Source organism: Emydura macquarii, unplaced genomic scaffold (assembly GCF_026122565.2).
Source record: "Emydura macquarii macquarii isolate MOO-44397 ecotype Brisbane River unplaced genomic scaffold, CSIRO-AGI_Emac_v2 contig_1348, whole genome shotgun sequence".
NCBI lineage: Eukaryota > Metazoa > Chordata > Testudines > Chelidae > Emydura > Emydura macquarii.
In genome coordinates, this window is record NW_027131485.1 from 5,441,499 (window position 1) to 5,463,806 (window position 22,308).

At 41.1% G+C, this 22,308-nt stretch overlaps 1 protein-coding gene across 1 annotated transcript in view; it reads right to left on the minus strand.

Moving 5' to 3' along the window:
- OTOA (otoancorin) overlaps nucleotides 1–22,308 on the minus strand; it is a 48,809-nt gene that overhangs the window by 7,620 nt on the left and 18,881 nt on the right. The window contains exons 18-27 of the mRNA XM_067550957.1: nucleotides 19,913–20,048; nucleotides 17,312–17,502; nucleotides 14,379–14,472; nucleotides 12,718–12,847; nucleotides 7,579–7,766; nucleotides 5,799–5,954; nucleotides 4,418–4,560; nucleotides 3,653–3,789; nucleotides 2,373–2,470; nucleotides 144–336 (exon numbers count right to left, since the gene is read on the minus strand). Coding sequence (XP_067407058.1) covers nucleotides 144–336; nucleotides 2,373–2,470; nucleotides 3,653–3,789; nucleotides 4,418–4,560; nucleotides 5,799–5,954; nucleotides 7,579–7,766; nucleotides 12,718–12,847; nucleotides 14,379–14,472; nucleotides 17,312–17,502; nucleotides 19,913–20,048 — 1,466 coding nt within the window. The remainder of the gene's footprint in view (nucleotides 1–143; nucleotides 337–2,372; nucleotides 2,471–3,652; nucleotides 3,790–4,417; nucleotides 4,561–5,798; nucleotides 5,955–7,578; nucleotides 7,767–12,717; nucleotides 12,848–14,378; nucleotides 14,473–17,311; nucleotides 17,503–19,912; nucleotides 20,049–22,308) is intronic.

Sequence of the window (22,308 nt, forward strand, 5' to 3'; positions counted from 1 at the left end):
TGCCCAGAATTTTCATTCTGGTACAACTCCAAGACAAGGGCCTGTTCCTCATGCATATTGAGCCTCTGCAATCCCTATTGACCTCAATGGGCTATGTTCATACTCATTATTTCTCAGGATCAGCTCCAAAGTATTCTACTCACAATTTGAGGCTGGAGTGGGTGTTAACTGAATGGTGCTTGCACTAGTGTGTATATCTTCGACGCTTGTCCTGGCACCATCTAGTGCCAGCTGAAGACTCTGTAGCTGCAATGCATTCATATGATTTCTCTGCGATTCAGTAACCATGGCTGCATTTTCAGGGCCGAGGTTTGCTATTTGTTCTGGGGACAGCTCCTTGAGGAATAAGTCAGAAAAACTGCTTTAGGATGTCCACTACATTACACACAGGTAACAATCAGATGTCCAGACTGCTTTGTACTTAGAGTGAAGAAAACAGCCACAGTCTGTATTGCTGTAAAAATACTCAGTATTATTTTTTTAATATTTGCATTTGTTTACCTGACTGGCCATTCATTTAGCTTTAACCCTTTTCCTTTGGTTGTGACAGTACATAGGTTCTGGAGACGCTTTCTGTGCTACCAGTGTATTTATCAACCCTCTAATATTAGAGTCATTTTTAGCAATTTATTCCCTAGGACTGCCACACTCTTTTTGTTTCTTTCCTCTTGCATCATCTTCCAAACCTGTCCCATTCTTGACTGCATGTGATATAGACACAGGATTCTGCTATCAATACAGCAGCAAGATTAAAAGATTTTCTTGGGGGTGGCGGGGAAGATCCACCACTGGATCATTCCTTCTAAATTGAAAATCTTCCAAGTGTGGTCACATCAAATCTTGTTTAAAAAATGAAACATGATAATCATAACCATATAGTAATTATCTTTCAGTACATGGTAATTAAACCAATTTGTAAAACTGACAGCTACAGTGCAAGCTGTATTGCCTTGATTATAGTAACGTTCAATGTTTAACTCCACTATGAAGCAAGCTCTTTTTGCTGCTGCAGCTGTGCATCCAGGTTTTATTTTGATAAAGGGCCACATTCTAGTTTAAAAGTAGGCCAGGTGACAGATCAAAATTCCATTCCATATCAGTTATAATTACGTGTGTCTGTCTGAGACCTTGTCTTCCTAACACAGTTGCATTAGTTTAATTAAAGGTTAAACAGGTTTGAACCTATTTAATTAAATTGGTGCAAACCCCTGCATAGAAACTCCAGGAATTGTTTAAAATAAGCCATTCAAACTAAACTAAGTTTCCACAAAGTGATAAATCTGTTTATAATCAATGCCTTTTGGTTAAACTGATACTACTTTTTCATGTTGAAAGCCTCAAGATAAAACTGTAGCTACACAAAGCCATGGTAAAAACAAATGCCACTTTGAATCCCCAAAGAAGTGTAGTAAGCTCTTCTGGGTAAGGATTCTGTATATGTTTTGTAAAGCACCATGTCCATCTCTCTCTTCTTGTGTACACCTGCCGAATTTCTGTTGAGACTCTCTAAAGGATACCTTCAACCCTCTGCTCTTTGGATTTCCCCTAGCATTGAAAAGTGTGACAGTGAGGTTGCAAACTTATTGGAGCTGTCAAAGGTGCTGTACAAAAGACTATTTTGCAGTTCATGGTCAAGGAGTTTCTTCTTTTACAGAAGCTGACAGTTAAGCTGTCTGGCTCATCTATCCATCACTACATATGTGCCTGACCTCATGAGTGCCTGAACCAGAAGTGGTTGGGCAGAATTTTAATCTTCTTTCCAGGTCAAACAATGTTTGGGTCAGAGATTTCAAAAGCCACATCCAGAGCTGACATAAGCAGGATGAATTCTAGTAAAGTCAAAATCTGCTTGTACCAATTCTGAATTCAGCCTCCTCCACCTTTCTTTTTCCTTTCAGAAATGCTGCATATGTTATCAGAATTTAGGGTTAACAAGAAAGCCCAGATATGACTCAGGGGGTTGTTTGTAGCTGTGATAGTGTGGGTGAAAGCATTGACTGCCCTTAATAAATGAGAAGAAAAGGAAGACCTCAACAGAATATCACCAGAGACATGGACCGTGCTCTAAGCCATCTGCCCTTATGTCCTCAGGGTGCATTTTATAACCACTCTTATAATGCTTTTTCCCTTGGAACACATTTTGCACAAAGCATAAATAGAATAAAAACGATTTGACATTTTATAGGCATCGCGAATAGAGATGATATAGCTGGAAGTTAATGCTTCATACACTTAACTGCCTCACACTTAATAATCAAGCCAGAAAAGGTCTTGCAGAAACCCCAAATTGAAGCATAAATTAGTATTGCTGTTTGTTTATAATAGAGTAAAAGTGATGGAATATCACACTTCTTCAGTAACCAAGCTCTTACTTTGAAAACTTCATCAGGTATGTGTCTTATGGCTGCTGGCTGGAAATATGGCATCACATCTTTGTTAAGAGCTTTAAATTCCTTCTCATTTAAACCAGCTGTCAGGACAAAATAGGAAAAGAGTTTAGGTCACATATCCTTTTCATTATGTTGACTTTTGGCTAATTTACACTAATACATTATCTGGTTAATATTTGTCTTTAAACTATGTCCCAATAAAACATGAGGAAATCAACATTACTATATTAAACAGAAAGAGACACCTTTGTGCAATTGAATGAATTCTCAAGTTTAATGGCTATAAGAAGTATTTATAGAAATTAAGTTATAATTAAAGACAAATACGCAATTCCTTTTCCTGCTTTCTTTCATTGTAACCACCACCATCAATCAACTTACAGACAGCTGTAGCACATAAGAAACAAATATCACATTTTCAGTACAAGAAAGATACTATGATTGAAGTTCTTCATAGTATTCTTTGTAATCTTGCTCCCCCTGAAATCCTAAATAGATTGGAGTAGACTCTGCTTACCAGTAAAGGGAAAATTCTGCTTTTGTACATTGTATTAGTGCCATACAACATGTCACTGAACTGACCACATTCTTGGAGTAAGCAGAAGAACTTTACTATTGCCTTGGCATTACTGCTCTCTAAAAATGGTTCTATGAACATGCAGGAGCAGATTAAGGGCCCTATCCTCCAACAAGCTGAACACCCTCAATTCCTGCTGACTTCAGATGAGACAGTCAATCCCTTGCAGGACTGAGCACTAAGGTAGGATTCTTGAACCCTGTAATTAGAGAGACTCAGTGGAGAAACAGTGCAGCTGTGGGCAGTGCTGTGCTCAGCTGGATAACTGTATGCTGGACAGCTGGTGGGCACCTCACTTAGAAGTAAGATAAGAAACCTAAGGGTGAGAGGAAGAATAGTCCATCAAGAGGGGTGGGGCTGAAATTTTAGTATGACTCAGCCTGCTTAGCTTAGTTAACTCACTGAAGTATGTACAGGGCCAAATTTACTCCAGTCTGCCCCAGTGAAAGCTGGTGCAGATTCTGGCAGAGGCCCCCAGCTGTGGAAAGTCAGAGCACCCTGTGGAGACTAACAGTGCTTTCCTTTGGTGGGGAAGGATGTTAATGGAAATGCTGCTGTCCTTCCCTAGAAGGGTGACTCCTGTCCCTTACCGAGGCAGAGAAGCACAATATGGGGTGAACCTGGTCTGTAATGCTTTTAAAGATGGTGTTTCAGAAACATCACTGATAGGAGTCAGTCTTGTTACCTGCTATGATACCAATCTCATGTATAATAGAGCTGTTCCACCCTGTAGCAATTCCAAATACAGATTCTGCAATCTTCTTAAACTCTTCCAGAACAGGAGTGCTACAAGGCAACAAACCAACTCTTGCAATCACAGCACTGCAAAAGGGCAATGAGGTTAGGATGACATACTGTAATTACACCAATGTTTAATATGCCTGAAATATGCTTAATCTATGCTAACAGAGTTGTAAACCTAGTTTCAGGTCCAGATATAGATGAACACATTGCAAAGAAATTAGCACTGTCAACCTTTAAAAAAAATCTTAACATGCACATTTGAGTTTCTCAATACAATAGCTACAGTGGATCACATTGGAATCTGTCTGAAATAACCACTCACGGCTCCAGTGAAAATCAGTTTCCTGCTCCAGTTTTCTAAACTAAAGGCTGAACCAAGTTATATGTAAAAGTCTGTGAATATTTTAAAAGGTCATTTAAGTTGCGTATTCCAGGTGGCCCTTCTAGCAGATTTTGCTGGATACATGGCTTTTGTTAATGGAGGTGACATTTGAGAAAATGTTGACAGAGCATGGTTCAGTGGCCATGGTTAGACATCTTCCCAAAAATTATAGCACACCCAAAAGCTTTTAAAGTGTTGGAAAAGAGCTCTTCAGACATAGTGCTTCTGGGAAATCCTTGAGGGGAGACAAATTTCACCACTAATACCATTAACAGAGACTTAAAAACAAACTAATACTTAATTTTGGTAATAAAGTATTTCTACCTGAATTCTGTAGTCTTTATGTTCGCGATGTCTGTGGTGTTCAAAGAACACAGATTAGCTTCTAATCCTGCTAAATCAAAGCTTTTCAGCCCATGGACTGTCTGACCAGAGTCTTCAAGAAACCCTTTTAAAATAGATTTAGACTGCAGAAGCAATGAGATCAAGAACAGTATAAATATAATATAGGATTCTACTACTAGAAGCTGCTACTGATATCAGCTATTACAAACTGACTGTCATTTTACTAAACTGGGCCTGAGCCATTGTCTTTAGTGGGAGCAATGTCAGTGCCACTTATGGGCACAGTGCCTCCTGAGCACCATTGCTAACCACTGCGGTGGGTGTGGCTTGAAGGCATTTAGCACCACTTATGAAATACTTGGCACCTCCCATAAACAAAGATTTCACCAGAATAACCAGCTATTGAAGCATTTAACAAAGCTTCCCTATTTCAACTCAACTGAAAAGAGCTAAGTCATAGGTAATTTTTTTCTCAGAGGAAAATTTAATTCCTCTTCTGTAAGCGGTCAAGAGGAAGTTAAGGTTTGCAAAATTAGAGTCTTCTTGTAGTGTTTAAGTGTCTTATGTAGATGCTAACCTATGTTTCATGATTAATCAGTATCACTTATTAACAGACAACAGGAAATATCAAAAGTGAAGTACTATATTAAAACACTCCAGGTTCCTTCTGTTTCCATCTTAAAGTGACTCTACAGCATAAACATCTGTTAGATAGATTTCTGATATTCTAACAGTGCTAGCTACTATCAACCTAATGTCATACGCTGAAGAGAAGTGATGACAAGACCACATGGACAGAAATTTGCTGCTAGTTGCATATACAAATAAAGGCATTTAATCTTCTCTCTATTCCCTATGTAAATCCCACTGACCTTCACGGGAGTTATTCAGGCATACTGAGAGGAAAACAGAGTGAGTATTCAAGCACCTGAATAGAATAATGTGTAAATAACAGATCACCTGTACAAATTTCTGGATGAGTTTGGGGTATGGGTCATAATACTATTGAATCCAGCCTTGGTCAATTAAGACTAATGTTTTGGGTTTTTGTTTTTGTTTTTTTTTTTAAACCAATTAGTGTCTGTTTAGAGACCTGTGTGAAATGACGGGCAAGTGGTCAGAGCACAGTGAATACTCTCACATTTGGTACCTACTGCCACCCTCTTGGGCCCTCTCACCAGGGAGGCCAAGGACCAAGTAGGTGTGAACATTTAACTATCCTTTCATCCTTAGAGGTGGCACTGGAGAGCATGGCTGAGAAAAATTGGAAGGGCAGCGTGGGGAGCGGCATTTGTTTAAGTCTTGGAGTGCCATTCATCCCGTGTCTTTTCACCCACAGTAAATTTAATAAAATATTTACCTGGACAAGAGTCCACTCTGTTTGTTGACTAAGTGCAGCAACGGTGTCAATAGAACTTAAATCTAATGCTTCTATTTCACTCTCATTGAGAGCTAGCGCAATGCGTCCAAGGGAAACAATATGGTAACTCTTCCAGCCTGGCAATGCACTCCAAACCTTTAAAATAAATTAATTAACATACAACATTTTTTAGTTCATGATGAACACTCACTCCCATGCTCCATTCTTTGTACTTCTGATTTTAAAGTAGTAATTAACAAAGATAAAATGCTATGGGCTAGATTGTGTGATCTGCTAATCCCATTCTTCACTATATAAGCAGAGGTTGGACATTGCAGAGAACTGAGCCCTTCATGTTTTGAGGGTGGTAATGCTCAGTTTAAGTAAAATACTTACACTGTCACACAAGATGACTTCTTGTTAGTGAATAGAGGTTATTTGAGTGGGAATGATTGTCCCTGTGTTTTTGTTTTTTTTTAACTCCCTCCATCCCCAATTCCTGGATTTTAAAAAAGCCATTTATTCAGGTTTTAACTGATTTTCACCTGAATTTTGGAAGTGCTAAAACTCCCGAGATGTGGCTCCCTGCTCTGGAAAGAGAGATAGTGGCTTGGTCTTCCCCTCACAGAGTCTCCTCACCTGCCCGAGGAGGACTGGTGGCTTGTGCTTCACTGTGGGGGAGTGAGATAGACAGGGAGTGGGGTCCTGGTAGCTGAGACTGCCTGACTGCTGCAGTAACAGGCTCGCAAGGAGTGGAAGACTTCCTCACCGCTACATTGTGGTGAGTACCAGGCACCCTTCCTGACTGCACCCCCCACAAATACTGGGCTCTCCGTCTTCTGCAGAGCACCCCGCACCACCTGCCCACTTGCTGCCCCCACAAGTACCAGGCATCCCCCTCACCCCATGCTACCCGGGAGTTTGGCATTTGCAAAGAAGCCCCTTAAGCATACATCACCAATTTACTCTAAAAAAGGAAAGCTTTATTTCTGTGATGGATTAGAGATGCAGTGCTTGTTTTGTAAACTCTTTCTTCTCTCTCTGATTTTTTTGTCCTCCCATCCACCAATATGAATGCCAAGATTTATTTGGAAAACTCAAGTTAATTTTTTGCACCGATTATTACAAAAAATTTAAAATGGGTGGATTAAACAGATAAATTCCTGGGACATTTTAAGCAAAACACCAACCAGAAATGAAGAGCCTCAAGGTGAAGCAGAGCATCAAGGTATGAGAAAGGCTAGTAGTTTGCCTGGAGTCGTAACAATCAAGCCCTCTTCAGGTTGTAGGTCTCTAATATAGCTTTCCAGTGGTGGCCACTTCTTTCCTGACTACAGATCTCCCCTAAGTATGACCAGCTAATTAATCAAGGACTAGCTCCTGATTTAGGGTCTGTCTACACACAGTTTTTGTATGATTTAACTGTTTCTAAACAGGTTAGCACTCTTGGCCTGATTCCTAGCAGGCTGTTTTATATCCTAGGGTCCTGTTTTGTGATTTTTCTTTTTTTAAGGAACAGTGAAAAATTAGCAATAAATAAATAAAATAAAAAAGGCATCTAAAAAGTGAAAATGCTTAACCTGCCCAGCAGAGCTATTAAGCTAGTTGACTCTAAAACAATGGATGATATTATTTTAGGGCTAATCTTAGATTATTTCCCCAATAAGCAATGAACATTACTGCAGTGATTGTTACAATGATGGTGGCTTTAGAAATGCACATTTCAAAAACAGTATATCAAATTATGTATTTATTTTTCCTTCATAGACATAATAGCTACCTGCTTAGCTTTCTCCTTCAAGACAGTAAGCTGGGATCTGTTGAAACCCATCACAGTCCCAAGGAATTCCACATTTTTGGTAAAAGTATTTGTACCCAGGCACTGCAGTTCCTGAACTGACCAAAAGGCATTTGCTTCTGCTAATTTAATAATCTCATCTGAAGAGGGAGCTGTGATTCCTATGCAATCTGGGAAGAAATCAAAACACAGACTGAAGAGACAACTTCTCTTGTAATCTTCTTGAGGAAAATTAACAAAAATGCAAAGCAATGAAGACTTATGCTCTCTCGTTATGATGTTGATGTATTATGTATTAACTGGAGCCAGGACAATCTTGACATTAATTGAAGCATAAAATATTCTTGCAATGAAATAAAAATGCATTTTTAAAAGTACAAATGTAATTTAATGTTCTTGTTACAAAACTAGTGTTTACCTAAGTTTGGTGTAATTGGTCATTTGTTCTAGCCCTGGAAGGCATTAGATACTGGAAGGGAAAGGAGGAGCAAACAAACTTTTTAAAACAGTTATCAATCATATATATATCATACCTTAATAAAATGGAATTCGAATGCAGCACCTAGAAAAAAGCATCTAACTCTCCTAAACACTTCTTAAAAAAATGGCACCCTATGTTATTAAGAGTCAAATCCTCAGGGAAAGTCTTCCATTGACTTCAGTAGAAGTCTTGCTTGAGTCAGAACTCAATTAAGTTCCTTAGTTTGGACGCAGTCTAGGTTTCCACATAGCTGTATTGTATTTTTGTTCACATACAAGAAATGCAGCTAAATAAACCTGCCTATCTTTGTTCAAACAAGACGTGGTAAAATCCAGCTCATTAGCTATTACATATAGTAGCAGGCCTGAGTGGGCCTTCCAGTTTGAAAGGCCCTGTCAAAGTTGTATGGCTGTAAGCCTTGCCTGACATTTAAACAAGACAAGGGGACTGGTTTCCCTTGTTAAATGTGTGAGAGAAATGCGAGACTCATTTTTTTATGTCAAGCATGTTGTTAAAGTGCCAAGAATTAGGAAAATCTAGAAAGGGATGCTTATTTACAATAGAAATGTTAGATCAGCCAAATTGTAGTGGTCAAAAATCTGATTTAAGGGCAGATTCTGCTTCTTTTCCATTGTGCACTTTGACAAACCCAGGTCTCTACAGGCTTACTCTTCCTGATACTGATGCAAGGGGGAGCCTGGCATCATAACACGGTCTCTTATTAGCCACTCTCCTGCCCCTAATTTAGGAAACAATTATTCAGTCATTATCTAAACCAAACAATCTCTGAATGTCTTCAGCTTTGGCCTCACCCCTAAAAAGCAGAACTCCACAGATGCTGCCTCTGAGCTGAGCTTCCTGAGCTAAACAAATTAAAGCAAGGATGTACAAAATAGATTTGTACTTTGGAGGGAAGCAGAGGAAAGATTTATTTGAATCAACTAAAACTACAGCAGTGGGCAGAACACTGAGACGGATGAAAAGCTGTTTGGCTTCTACTGTACCAGCCAACCTCCATTGCTTTCCCTTTGTCAATAGTAGAAACTAGTCCCTTGTACAGCTAGATTGTTTCACTTTCCTTCACTGCAAAAGGTCAGCTTTTCTCGTGTAAATGTTGCCCAAGCAGAGACAATACAGTTCCATGCCCTTGTCATGAAAACCTAATGTTTTTGATTCTTGGGGGAAAAAAACCCTATTTTTTGTTTCTTCAAACACATCAACTCTGCTGGCAAGTTTGCAGATGGACGTATTCATTACAATCTTGGCAGCATATCCTGCGTCTGATGCTGCTTCATTCTTCTTGTTGCTGTAATCAGATTTCACACTGATCAAGCATGAATGGACCAGATATGTAAAAATGCTTCGATCTGACCATACATAATAGCATTTCATGACTCTGAGCCAGAAGACCTGGGTTTTATCCCCAGCACTGCCACTGCTGTACTGTGTGACCTTGGGTAAATCACTTAATCTCTTTGCCTCAGATTTCCCCTCTGTAAAAAATGGTCATAGGATACTCACTTTTACTTTAAATAATATCACTGAGAAATACAGATTAAAGAAAAATACCTGACCTACAGTGCATTACTGTTATGACAAACACCCCAACTGGACATTCTGAAAGGCAAACACCGGACCTATTAGCATGAAGTTTGAGGAGCAATATTAGATCAATGCTATCCTGAAGATATTTCCATAATAATCCTGTTTCTCGGGGATTTAGAAATCAGTCACTGTAACAGGGTGGGTTGCCCCTTTAATGGCTAGAGGCCTGGGGCCAATCAACCTTAGTTACAAAGTAGACACACCTGATCCCTCTACAGAGCAGTAGGAAGCTGCAAGGGGGGGATGCTCAGGGAGAAACAAGCAGAGTCAGTTGCTGCTGGGAGCAAGTAGGCTCCAGCAGGGATCCCTGAGTTTTCAGGGAAAGGGCTCAAGGCAGCAAGGCTTGCAAGGCACCCAGCAGGAAGACTGGGAGCAAAAACTTGATAAGGATTTGAGAACTTTTATTCTGAAATGTTATGTTAATAAATCCAACCGCAGGAAGGAGTGTTGCTCAGTTTAATAGGAGTTTGTGTGTGGAGTGTTTAAGACTCTCCTTGAAAGGGGAAACTGAGATAGGGTGTCTGCAGAGCAATCTCAGGCCACAAGGGGGCACTCATGAGTCAGCTGGTCCAGTGACAATCCTAAACCTTCACTTCTAGCTGAAACTTGCTATGTGAGCTCTCTATAAACTGTGAGCAATTATATTGCAGAACTTCGTTAAAACTAATTCAGGGCTTTCTTTCTTGTGTGTCTGATAACAGCACAAACAAACTCTCCACTTCAGGCCTCCCCTCAACCAAATTATTCATACTGGTTGAAGAATGAAAGGCCTCCACAGCACTGGAGCACTATGATAGCCTTCGGTGGGGAGTGTGAGGGCACTGGGGGGCTCTGCATTGGCCTCACTTTGCCCCTGAATGCAGAGGGGGCCACTGGGTGGAGCCAGAGTGGCTTCTGGATCCATGGTACTGTGACCCAGTAGCCTGAAAATTATGTCCTAAATGACACAAAGGCAGGCTGGAATAGCTGGTGTGGAGGAGGCAGCACTTCAGCCTTTTGGCCAGTCCCTGGGCTGCTTTAAGCTTGTTTTATGGCATAAATCACTGCCTGTGCAGGGAGGGGTGAATTTCATCCATACTGCACAGTAGTGGTGAGGTACTTGTAGTGATTGGATTACCAACACTAAAATATTTGTTAAACTTTTTGGGTTAGATTCTGCTTTGTTACACCAGTGAAAATCTGGAGTGAGTCCACTGCAGACAGTGGAGTGGATAGGGGAGGTAGTGTAGCCTAGTGGATAGAGCACTGGACTCAGACGCTGTTCTGGACTGGGTTCTGTTTCTGACTCTGTTACTGGCCTGCTGGATAACCTCAGGCAAGTCACTCAGCGCTTCAGTTTTACCATCTGTAAAATGGAGATAATGATACGGACCTCTTGTAATTTTTTTGAACTCTACTGATGAAGCTAGGTATTATTATTTTGCTGAATTGAGACAAGAATATGCCACTCCAAAATTACATTTATTCCACCTTTATATACAAATATAGTATTATAAGTGCCAAATTGTGTTCTTGGATACACCATCATAAATTTGGTAGCACTCCACTGGATTTGAGTGGGAGGTCCATGCAGATTTTAGGGTCTCCCAACACAGAGCTTCGTGGAAGATTGGGGCCTATATTATATTAAACAAAGAACCCAGGGTAAAGCTTTCAAAGATGGAAAAAGCAGGTAGGCACCCAACTCACAATGAAAACTTTGGATGCCTAATCCACATTTATGCCTTTGAAAATCTCCCCCATAGCAGGTATGTCTTGAAGTCCATTAGACCACGTAGTTTAACTGTTCTCTCAGGGCCATCGCAAGGGTGATCTTTCAAAGTGTCAGACACTCCAATGTAGTAGTTATATGCTCTCAAATAACCAAAGTATGTATAATAAGTAGATGGGATAGATTTCATTCGGCACAAGAGTTTCTGATAAGCAAACATTTGTGTTTTGTTGTAAAATAAAGTTTATTTTAATCTGTAGCAACCAATGTAGTCTGTTTAGACAGTTAGACCACAGTGACACTGATGTCACATTTCAGAACAGCTGAGTCAACATACACTGATGTCTGATAAATAATTAACTGGGCATCATCTTTTGGCTCAACATCTTGTCTCTCTGCTGTCTTTCTATTCATGGAACTTTCACTTATACCAGTGGTTCCCAACTTTTCTGAGTGAAAGCCCCACTACTTAATACTAGATAAAACATGTGCTGCCGCACTCCACCCCCTCACTAGCCATAAATACATATAACCCCAATAAACATATAATAACAACACTAAATTACATAAATAATAATAATTAATAATAAATTACTCTTACCTGAGTAAGATGCTAAGCCTTCCCTGACACAGCCACCACCACATCCCCCATGTGGGCTTGCCTCTTCCTGTCCCTCATGGATGGAGGGTAATGGAGGTAGCAGGCACTGATGGGCTGGCCAGGCCTGCTCCAGGCCCCCACCAGCACGGGGCTGCTCCGCTCTGGCTGGGTGCTCAGCCAGCTGGGGGGGGGAGGGACGTTCTCCACTCTGGCTGGCTTCTCCACTCTGCTTCTCCACTCTGGCTGGCACAGAGCTCGGGGGGGCGGGAGGCGGGGGCTAAGTGACCTCAATATTACTGAAGCCTCACGGACCCCCTGTAATCTATGTCATCTCCCCAAGGGGGTGGTGTACCCCAGGTTGAGAACCGTTGACTTATACTACAAGCAAAGCAAAATAATTCTAAAATGCAAAATCAGTATCATTCATCTTTTCCTCTAAGCAACCAGACATGTTTCAGCACTTGTTTAGCAGTGTATTGTGACTGGAGTAAAGCATTAACAAAGACAAGTATGTGAAGAGAGCAAACACTTTCACCAATTTTTCTAAAAGACTGCACCTCTTTAAAATACTTGACATTTGGCTTTTTGTCACACTGCCTCTCAGAACGAATCTGACGACAAAGCAAAACAAAGAGCCCATTCAGGCTGCAGCAGCACAGTCAAAAATGTCACCACTGTTAACCCAACACACTGACGTTGGACAGGTGCCAGTGAAATGCTCACCAGTTGTGGGATCCGATTCTCTAAAGCTGGAACTGGAGTTGCGAACAGATTCAAATACCGTAGATAGAAACTCTTCAGGTGGAGAAGCTGGCCGAGCCATCTTTGCTATTTGTAAAACGGTATCTGGAAACTTAACGAGGGGAGAGAAAAGGAACAAGACATTTTCAGAGCTCCCTCCCATCTGAAACACAGCAAAACATGACAAGGGGCAGGAGCATGGCCTAGGCTCCAGTGAACAAGGGGTTAACCACCACACAGCAACCCCCTCCTCTGGCACAGGTGTTTAGGGGAAAGGACTGTACATTGGCTCATTGTAGAGAGAGGGAGCATGATTTGGGGGAGGTGAGGCTCCTGTTCCATTGTCCCAGGACTGGCAGGAACTACAGTTTTCAGTAACACTTTTTTGCTGATTTCCAGCTTGTTTTGATTTCTGGTTAAATATTATCCCTTCAGAAAACCCCCTTGCTGACTGCGGAAGTGGCATACCGTGGATCTCCAGCGCCCGGGGTCAAGCCTGCATTTGTGACCCCCCTTGCGCAGAGCAGAAAGAGTCCCGGTGCCACCCCCCAGCTGCCCCAGGGAGGGGGGGGCTGCACCTGGGGAGGCATGAGGCCTGGGGGGGGGGCAGGGGGCGCAAATGCAGGCTTGGCTCCACCGACGCACCCCCTCCCCACACTTATCCACCGCATGGCGCTCGCCTCTCCTGTTCCAGCCCCACAGCCCAGCGCCAGCTTGGATGGGGGCGGCCCTACCCCCTGGCCTAGCGGTGGGGGCACTGGGCCGGCCCTTCATGATGTGCAGGAGGTGGGGGGGACTGGAGGGGCTGGTGCCCCCCATTCCCCTGCGCATTGTGAAGCGTCTGCCCAGCCCCCCCCCGCAGACTGGTGCCCGGGGCCCTGACCCCTTCTCAGTACACCACTGGACTGCACCCAGGTCTGGCCTCTGCAGAATAGATTCACCAGATTACCCAGGTATATAAAGATCACAAGATTATAAAAATGAGAGATGGAAAAGGAACACACAATCCACTACCTATGAGGGCAGGACACAATCCCACATTAGATGATACTACACTGGCTCTTAGCCCAAGGGTATAAATCATCATCGGACCATTTAGCTCACAAGGTGGGGGAGGTAATATCTTTTATTGGACAAATCTCTCTTACCAACAAAAATTGTTCCAGTAAAAGATATTATCTTATCCATCTTGTCACTTATATCCTGGGACCCACACAGCTACAACTACACTACATATATAGCACTGTTAATAATGAGTTAGGAAGTGTTTTAATCCAAATAAGGTAACTCTTTGCATTTGGATAGCATGATGGAGTAGCAGGGAACATTGTATAAAGCTTTGAAAGTATGACAGGCTGTGTACAGACCCATAAACATATAATCTCCTCTTATATAACAATGTGCACTTATCTGTGTGTAAGTATAGATATCTCTTTACATTATGGGCTAAATCCCATGAGTTTTGACTGAGTAAGGAATGTAGGACTAGGCAAAAATATGTACAAGGTTCCTTGCAAGGAGAATTAAACGCCCAATGAGTACTTAAATGTGTGTATTTTAAACCGAATTACAACATTTACTACATTTAAAGTAAAGCTTTAAAATGATCTTGTAGAATCTTAAACATTAAAATGAGAAGATACCTTTTCAGCAAGGACAGTTAATTCTTCTTTTGACAAAAGAGCTATGAATGGTCCAATATCCTGTGTTGTTTGAGCCGTCCAGTTCTTTGAGGTGCTGAGAAAAATTTTTGGAAAATTATACACAAAATACTAAATCCCTGCAACACCACCCCTGCCTCATAATAGCACTAAATCTGCATGTATTTCTTATACTATATACAGTCGCAAAGATAGATGCCTTTTTACTGAAGTGACATTTTAACATCAGATCACATTTTCCTGCAACTCCTTGATTTATGATGAATCTACAAAGCTGTCTCTCCCTCCTTAGTCAGAGAGTGCTTTCCACCCTCTTAGTACATCTCTCTCTCAGTATTTATTGCATGCCTATTACCATAGTATCTGAGGAAGGATGAGAAGTCTCCATTTTAAAATCTCTGTTCTTTTTCATTAAAGCAATCTATCATATTTTACAGTACCAAAAGTGAGTTAGGAACTTTAGAAACAAAAAGAGACAGTCCCTGTTCCACAAAGCCTATGCGAAGGGCCCAATCCTCCAAATAGTTAAGTACCTGAGTAATTTTATTCACGTGGTTTTTTTATATGAATATATATATAATATACATATAATTATAATTAATATATAAATATAATATATTAAATATTTGCAGGATTGGCCCATAAAAGTACACAGGCCTGATTTTAAGAGATGATGAACACCACTTCCTTTGACTTCAGTGGGAGTTATGAGTGCTCGGTTCCTCTGAAGATCAGGCTCATGTATATTACAAACTGAGCAGTGTCTTGCTCACTCTGGAAAGATAAAGCTTATTAACACAATCCCTGAAAACTAGCCAGCGATTGTAGCAATCTCTTTCTGCTAATGCTGTCTTTAGAACAGTGGCGTAGCAGGCTCACCCAATCAGATTTTAAGCAATTCATCCCGCATTTTTATCAGCCTCTGTTTCGCTTGCGCCCACCTGTGTCAACCATAGGCCCTGCCAAAAAATCAGTTCTGGCTATGCCTCTGCTTTATGAAAGAGGAAAGGGATGCAACAAAAGCAGGCAACAGAGTGGTGGAGTTAAATATATATCATTTTAGCTCCATATTTTTCTGATATTGTATTTCTCTCTCCTCTGATATATTAAGAGTGCATGGAAGGGAGCATTAGGACCTGTAAGCTTTGGATAAGTCTTTTCTAATGAAAGCCTGTTATTTTTATAATTCTAGAAATGAATTCTAGGAATATGTACGTTCTGCATTTCTTGACATGATATTCTGAACTATTCATTGGAATTTTGGTATTTTTGTAGTTAAAGCTCAGTTCTGTGAAATGCTGAGTGCCCACAACTCACTACAGCAGTGCTCAGTACCTTTCATGATTGCACCTTAGATACTAAACTGATTGATGTTAAGCCACACAGCTGGCTAGGTGACAAGGAAAATATCTGGACTGCAAATGTTCAGCCTAAAAATTGTGTAGAAGACTTGTAGGTTGATTAACAGATCCATTACAAATATTTTGGATGTTCATAGTAGAAAAAAATGTATTTCGGTTTCCAGGATTTGACCTGTTATCAGGATGCTTGACTATATAAAATTATTACTTAATGAAATATACCAGGACATGTTCGTGTAATGAGGCGAGGCATGGCATGTTAGTCTGAATGTGTGCCAAGACTGGATAGTGCACAGACACGATCTGATGAAAAATATGGTTTAAAAATTGAAAAAAAATGTTCAGTAAAACTTGCATTATTCAACTTACATTTGAAAAATAAAGTTATTTTTTTAATACTTTCTTTAATGTATTTGATTCCAGCCACTTAATTACCAGAAAAATACAGACATCTTGGAGAATATTCAAAGAGCAAAAAAATAAAATAAAATAAAAATCAGCGGATTCAAGTGACTAACTGTAGGGGTAAAAGGTTGTAGGCACAACTTAGCTAAATGATTACTAAGGATCAGTGAGCTGGTGTTCACACTCTGCCTTCAAATATGAGCTTCTTCCAAAGAGAACAAGAAAAGACGAGAGGGAAATTGTGTATTCCTGCAAGGGGGATTTGGGATAGTTTTCTTTGCATTACTGAGATATGAGTTAGGTTCAAATTAGTCTTCTAGTCTGATAACTATGAATTAACATTAGTGGGGCTCAGACTTTGTTGCTTCTTTAGACTGCACTGCTTACACACACTTGTGGCTCCTTGCATTGCACCACAAGCTCCCTGTGTGCACCTTTCCATCCCCCTCTGTTTCCCTCTATTTGGCATAAGGGACTAGCTGCAGCCTTTCCACAACTCCCTCATACCAGGAGCTATGTGCGCAACCCTGCCCCCCCAATTCTCCCCTCTTCCTACACCAAGGTTCTGCATTTTCCCCTCAACCCAGGAGCCCTGTGCCCCCTCCCCAACTGTGAGGGTCGGTGTGCCCCCTCTTTCTCCCACCCTCCTTATTTCTCCTCTTTATGTCATTCAGGGTGTAAGTCATTCAGGGTGTCAACATGTTCAGCTCTATCAGGAGGATAAGCAGAGATGAGCAGGGCTATTGTTATGCTAGAAGATATTAACTGGTACCATTAACCAATTTTGATCTTTACAATTCCAGAGGTGCTTGAAGCTGGGGCTCTGATGAACAGATGGCAGGGCCTCTCTACACCTTCCCTTTTCCTCCTTCCAATTTTCCACTTTCCCCAAAAATCAGTAAGATTCTGCCCATTGGCTCCTATAACGTTCTCTGAAATGTTGGAGTTGATCGGATATGGCATTCAAATGTTATTGTGTTACAACCAAATAGAGAAATGCCATCAGTTGAGTGTAGAACCGTACAAGCTCAGAGAATTATATAGGGTCAGGATTTTTTTTTAACTACAACTTGGTTTGGATAAAGCAAATGGTGGGTTTTTATCTGGATTAACCCAGGCAAAGGCAAAACTGCATGTCTAATATCTTACCCATATAACTCAGAAAGTTTGTATTTAATTTCAGTCTTCTGTTCGTGGCTGAGCTGTCGGCAGAATCTGAATTGGTGAAGGGCTATTGCCATTGCCCGCAGGGATATTCCATCACGTATAATCGCTGGCGGTAAATGGCAGATTAGATTTCCAAGTATGTCTACATCATATTCATCACTGATGGAACCGTTCTGAAACAAAGAGGCAAAGCTGATGTGTTTATCTCGCTGGCACAGTTATTACCCGGTATTGTATATTGCAGCCCAGCAGTACCACAATACGTTCAGCCTGAGCGTTTCAGTAACTGCTTGCTCACAAAACAATGGTAGATGCGCGAGTGGGCTGATCCATGGCTTCAGGCAGGGTTGCTTAGTGCTCTTTTCCATTACTAACAAATGAGAATAGACACATGGCAAAGTTTAAGATGTTTTGTTGTATCTTTAGGTATAATGTTGTCCATTAAACACTGAACCAAGCAAAACAACAAGCACAGATCTCAATTAAAGCAAAATCCTGCCCACTCCTCCATATCCACTGAGCACCCAAGATGCAGCAAAACGGGTGCAATTCTGCCATGTGGAGACCAGGGAGCAAGGATTTCTGGAATCTGTCCAGGAATGGGGGAGAGCACAAACCTTGGATGCCACGAAGCCCACCTCTGCAGGGTCTCTCCCTACATGCAGTGCATTGGGGTTTATAGTGCAAGGTAGTACTGGGGAAGGGGATGAGCCTCTGCCACTACATGAATCAACCAAGCAATTTCCCCCATACAGCAGGGATGCAATAGCAGCTGGACTGTTATAACCTCAAGGTTTACAGCAGCAGTCATAGAACAGTGCTGATGCAACTCTGCAGCCTGGAGGAAAAGACCATAAATTTCCCTCTCCGGGGGGAACAATCTGTGCCTGGCACAGCTGCCCAGGATAGGCAAAGATTGGAGAAATAGGATATGGTTCTTGGTGTATAAACTTTCCAAGTCTGTGCTGTCCTCACCAACTCAATGCATGTGGCAATGGCTTCTCATGAGAACACTTTGGCCATATAGGGGATTGAGTACAGCTTTTAAGAAATGTTTATATCTTGGACGGAGAACAATAAAAATAATTGGGATGCAGAGAACATACGTATATATACAGTCTAGAAGAGAACACAGCTGAATAGATATTGATATCCTTATAAGAAATATAGTACTAAGTACAACAGAGAGGAACAAGCAGCATATATAAGCTTTATTGTGCTTTAAATCAGAACGAAGGAATTTTATTTGTTAAATTAAACATCTTTAATCCATAAAGCAGAATGAGCAATAATCCCCGAGTCGTACTGAAAACAACTCTGCAAAACCAGGGAGTTGCAGGAATTTTTGGCTTTTTGCAGCCATCTGACCTTTGTTCTGAGCAAACTGGCAGACTGTTAAACCAGTATCAGTGTTAAACCAGTGTCCAGAACATCACACATATTTTGCACTATCTTGGTCCTAAGATTAGAGTGGAGCCCAAACATTTGGCTCCACTGGAATTTCTACAAGGCAATTCAGCTCACTCCTGAAATAGAAATGCCTCTTTTCAGCATGTGTAGACAATGGATCCAATTCTGCAGTCCTTACTCATGTGAGTCAGAAAGGACTTGACTACACTACAAAGTTAAGTATGTTTAAACATGGTTATGTAACAGCTGTGGGCTAGCCTTGTTATAACATATATCCTGTTCTTATCTATGTGGATGGAAAAATAACGTTATGTTATTATTACTACTAAAAGTTATTATTTGTATTATGTTAGGTCTAGAAGCCCTAGACATGGACTCGGACCCCATTGTGTTCGGCTCTGTACAAACAGAATAAAAAGACAAGTCCCTGCCCCAAACACCTTGCAATCTGAGTACAAGACAATAGGAAATAGGTGGATACAAACAGATGGGAGAGCACAAGGAAACAATGAGATGTTGTTATAGATGATAATGTTTAAACGCTCGTAGAAAACCTGGTGTAAAATATGGTTCTCTAACATGGTTAGAACACATATTTTCTATTCAGTTAGCATATAATGCTGAGAATTTCCAAGAAATCTCCCACGATATGGTTAACACCAGTGCAGTACCATCAATGTTAGCAATGATGGAAGTATTAGCGTAGATCAGCCGCTGGTGTCTATACCAATATATTGTCTAACCCTGAGGTCTAGAGGACCATCCCTGATTCATATTTACATTAGCTCTACCACCATTGCTACCACTGGTAAAGCTGCACCACTGGGAAATTTCCTGAAAGATGCCAGTACAGACAAGGCCACCGATAAGAACAAGCTATATTCTAATATGGTTTGGCCATACGTGTCCCAGCCCTGTCTCAATATGGCTATTTCAGTAATAATTCTGTAGAATCCCAGGATTATAAGATCAAGCACAATAAGAAATTGCAACTACTATGTTACTGTGAAAACCACAAATGTGACAAAGCCATAAAGGAGAACCTCCTACGCAATGTTAAAATAGCACTTATTTTATCTTGTAAGGCAGAAGCCATCCCAATTTAGGGTAATTGCAGAAGTGGCTGTTGTTTCATTGCACTTTGTCCCCCCAAAAGAAATGCATCATGCTTACCAGACACTCCTGTACCTTCTGTAGGACTGCATTCTTTTTGTGGAAGTTTAGAATCAGAACATCCAGTTCAGTTTTCCCCAGACTTATAAGGAAAGGGACACACGAAGTGCCTGAAATGGATTCCAGATGCTGAGCACTGCAGGAGGAGTTAAAAAAAAATCCACTTCTTAGATTGTAAAGCTGGACTTGAGCTCTCCCTAGTACTGCATGGGAAGGCCGTGGTGACAGGGCCACATTCAGAGATGGGTACATTGGCATAATTAAAGGTGTAAGTTAAAGTAGTCCCCACCTTACTTTAACTTACACATTCTTTCAGCTCTTCAGCATGTAAGTGAACTTAGCTTCCCTTAGACGATGCTGGTGTACACATATCACAAAGGACTAATGTGGAGCTAATGTAGTTGAAGGACTTGCCTCCCCCTTTTTATGTTATTTAGAAATGGGTAAGACAAATCTGTGAACATAAGGGTTATAGAAAGTTTCTGCATTGGCAGGTCTCTTTACTGGTTATTCATTATAGAACCATCCCCATGTGCTGTAAAAGAATGGGTGCAGGCTCTGAAAAGACTCCTGGGTTAGCCAGAGGGATTGCTAGAGAGCAATGCAAGCCTGCTGCCACCAGGCTGTCAGGAGCTGTGTGTGATGTCTTTATAGTAGGGACTCAAATTTCAGACCACTGACAGGCCACAGAGAGAAGCTTGAGAACCGCTCCCAGTGTCTCCCTATTCTGGAGCAAGGGACTGAACAACATCCAAATTTGATTTCCCAAATGACAGTGTGTTGTGCTATCTCTAGACAACTGGGCTGACTAAGCAGCTTTACTACGTAATGACCATTGTGATAAAGTCAGAATACATTCCAAAGTCACCCTTTGCAAGTGAAGAAGCAAATACTCACCAGCAACCACACACCATACAAGAAGAACACTAACCCAGGAACCTATCCCTGCAACAAACCCTGTTGCCAGCTCTGCCTGCACATCAACTCTAGTGACAGCATCACAGGTCCTAACCACATCAGCCACACCATAAGGAGCTCATTCACCTGCACATCTACTAATGTAATATATCCCATCACGTGCCAGCAATGCCCCTCTGCCATGTACATTGGCCAAACTGGACTGTTACTATGCAAAAGAATAAATGGACACAAATCAGACATAAAAAATGGTAACACCCATAAACCAGTTGGAGAGCACTTCAATCTCCCAGGACACTCTGTAGCTGATTTGAAAGTTGCCATACTTCTACAAAAAAATTTCAAAAATAGACTTCAGTGAGAAACTACAGAGCTGGAACTCATCTACAAACTTGACACAATCAAACTGGGTCTGAATAGGGACTTGGAATGGTTATCTCATTACAAGAAGTAATTGTCACTGTTCACACATTCTCACCTTCTAATCAATGGTTGTGAATAGACCTCATCTACTCTAACTGAATGGACTTTGCTAACACCTAGGCTCCCCATTGTTGTTCCTTACCCTTGGATGTATATATATACCCCCTATCTGATTTCTCTTTCTTGCATCTGACGAAGTAGGTTGCAGCCAATGAAAGCTTATGTCTGCAGAAATTAAATTTGTTAGTCTTTAAAATGCTACTGGACTCTCGTAGGTTTGGGTTTTTTTTGTCTTGTTTGTTTGTTAGGGTAGTTTATATTTATTTTACAAAATAAAATGCAAGTAGGTAGCAGAACTTGACAGCACTACCAATGCAGGCTTGGCCAACACACTTAAGTGAACAGAATATTTTATAGGGAAAAAACCACTCTTGTAAAAAGTAACACAAAAACAATAAATCCTCCAGTTGGCACCTTTTAGAGAACTATAAAGTAAATATAGCATCATAAACCTACAATGAAGGGGAGCATTTCTCATCTCTCTAATGAGTCCAGATGCAGTGGGTGGATTACTGATAACAAGAATTTTTGGAACATGTTTCTCTTTTACACTGGTCTAAGAAGGGTTGCCAAATGGAACCAAAGTTATGTGGTTTTCCATCTGAGTGGCAGACAGCCTCTTAGAGTTGAATCAAATCCCAAAGCTATGCCAGTCAGGCTCTCCAAATGTTTCTGTACTCTCAATGAGCAGTCCAGTGAAGCCACGAGCATCAGAGTATACCAGCTGATTTTGATGGAACAGAAGATGCAGCATAAGAGGGTCTCTCAGACATGCCTGGTACCGGAGTTTCTCCAAACAGTTCTATCAATTTTTTTTTTCTCCTGATAGAAAACCCCCTTTCAACCAAAAGGAATTATTTTCCTTTAAGTCAGAAGTTTTATTTTTTAATTAAAAATTTAATGGGAGGTGGGAGATGGTGAAGGAAGGGAGAAATGAACCACTGACTTTTTCACCCCACTCGTCCACCTTCAAAGGAGAGAGACATGAGTATTCC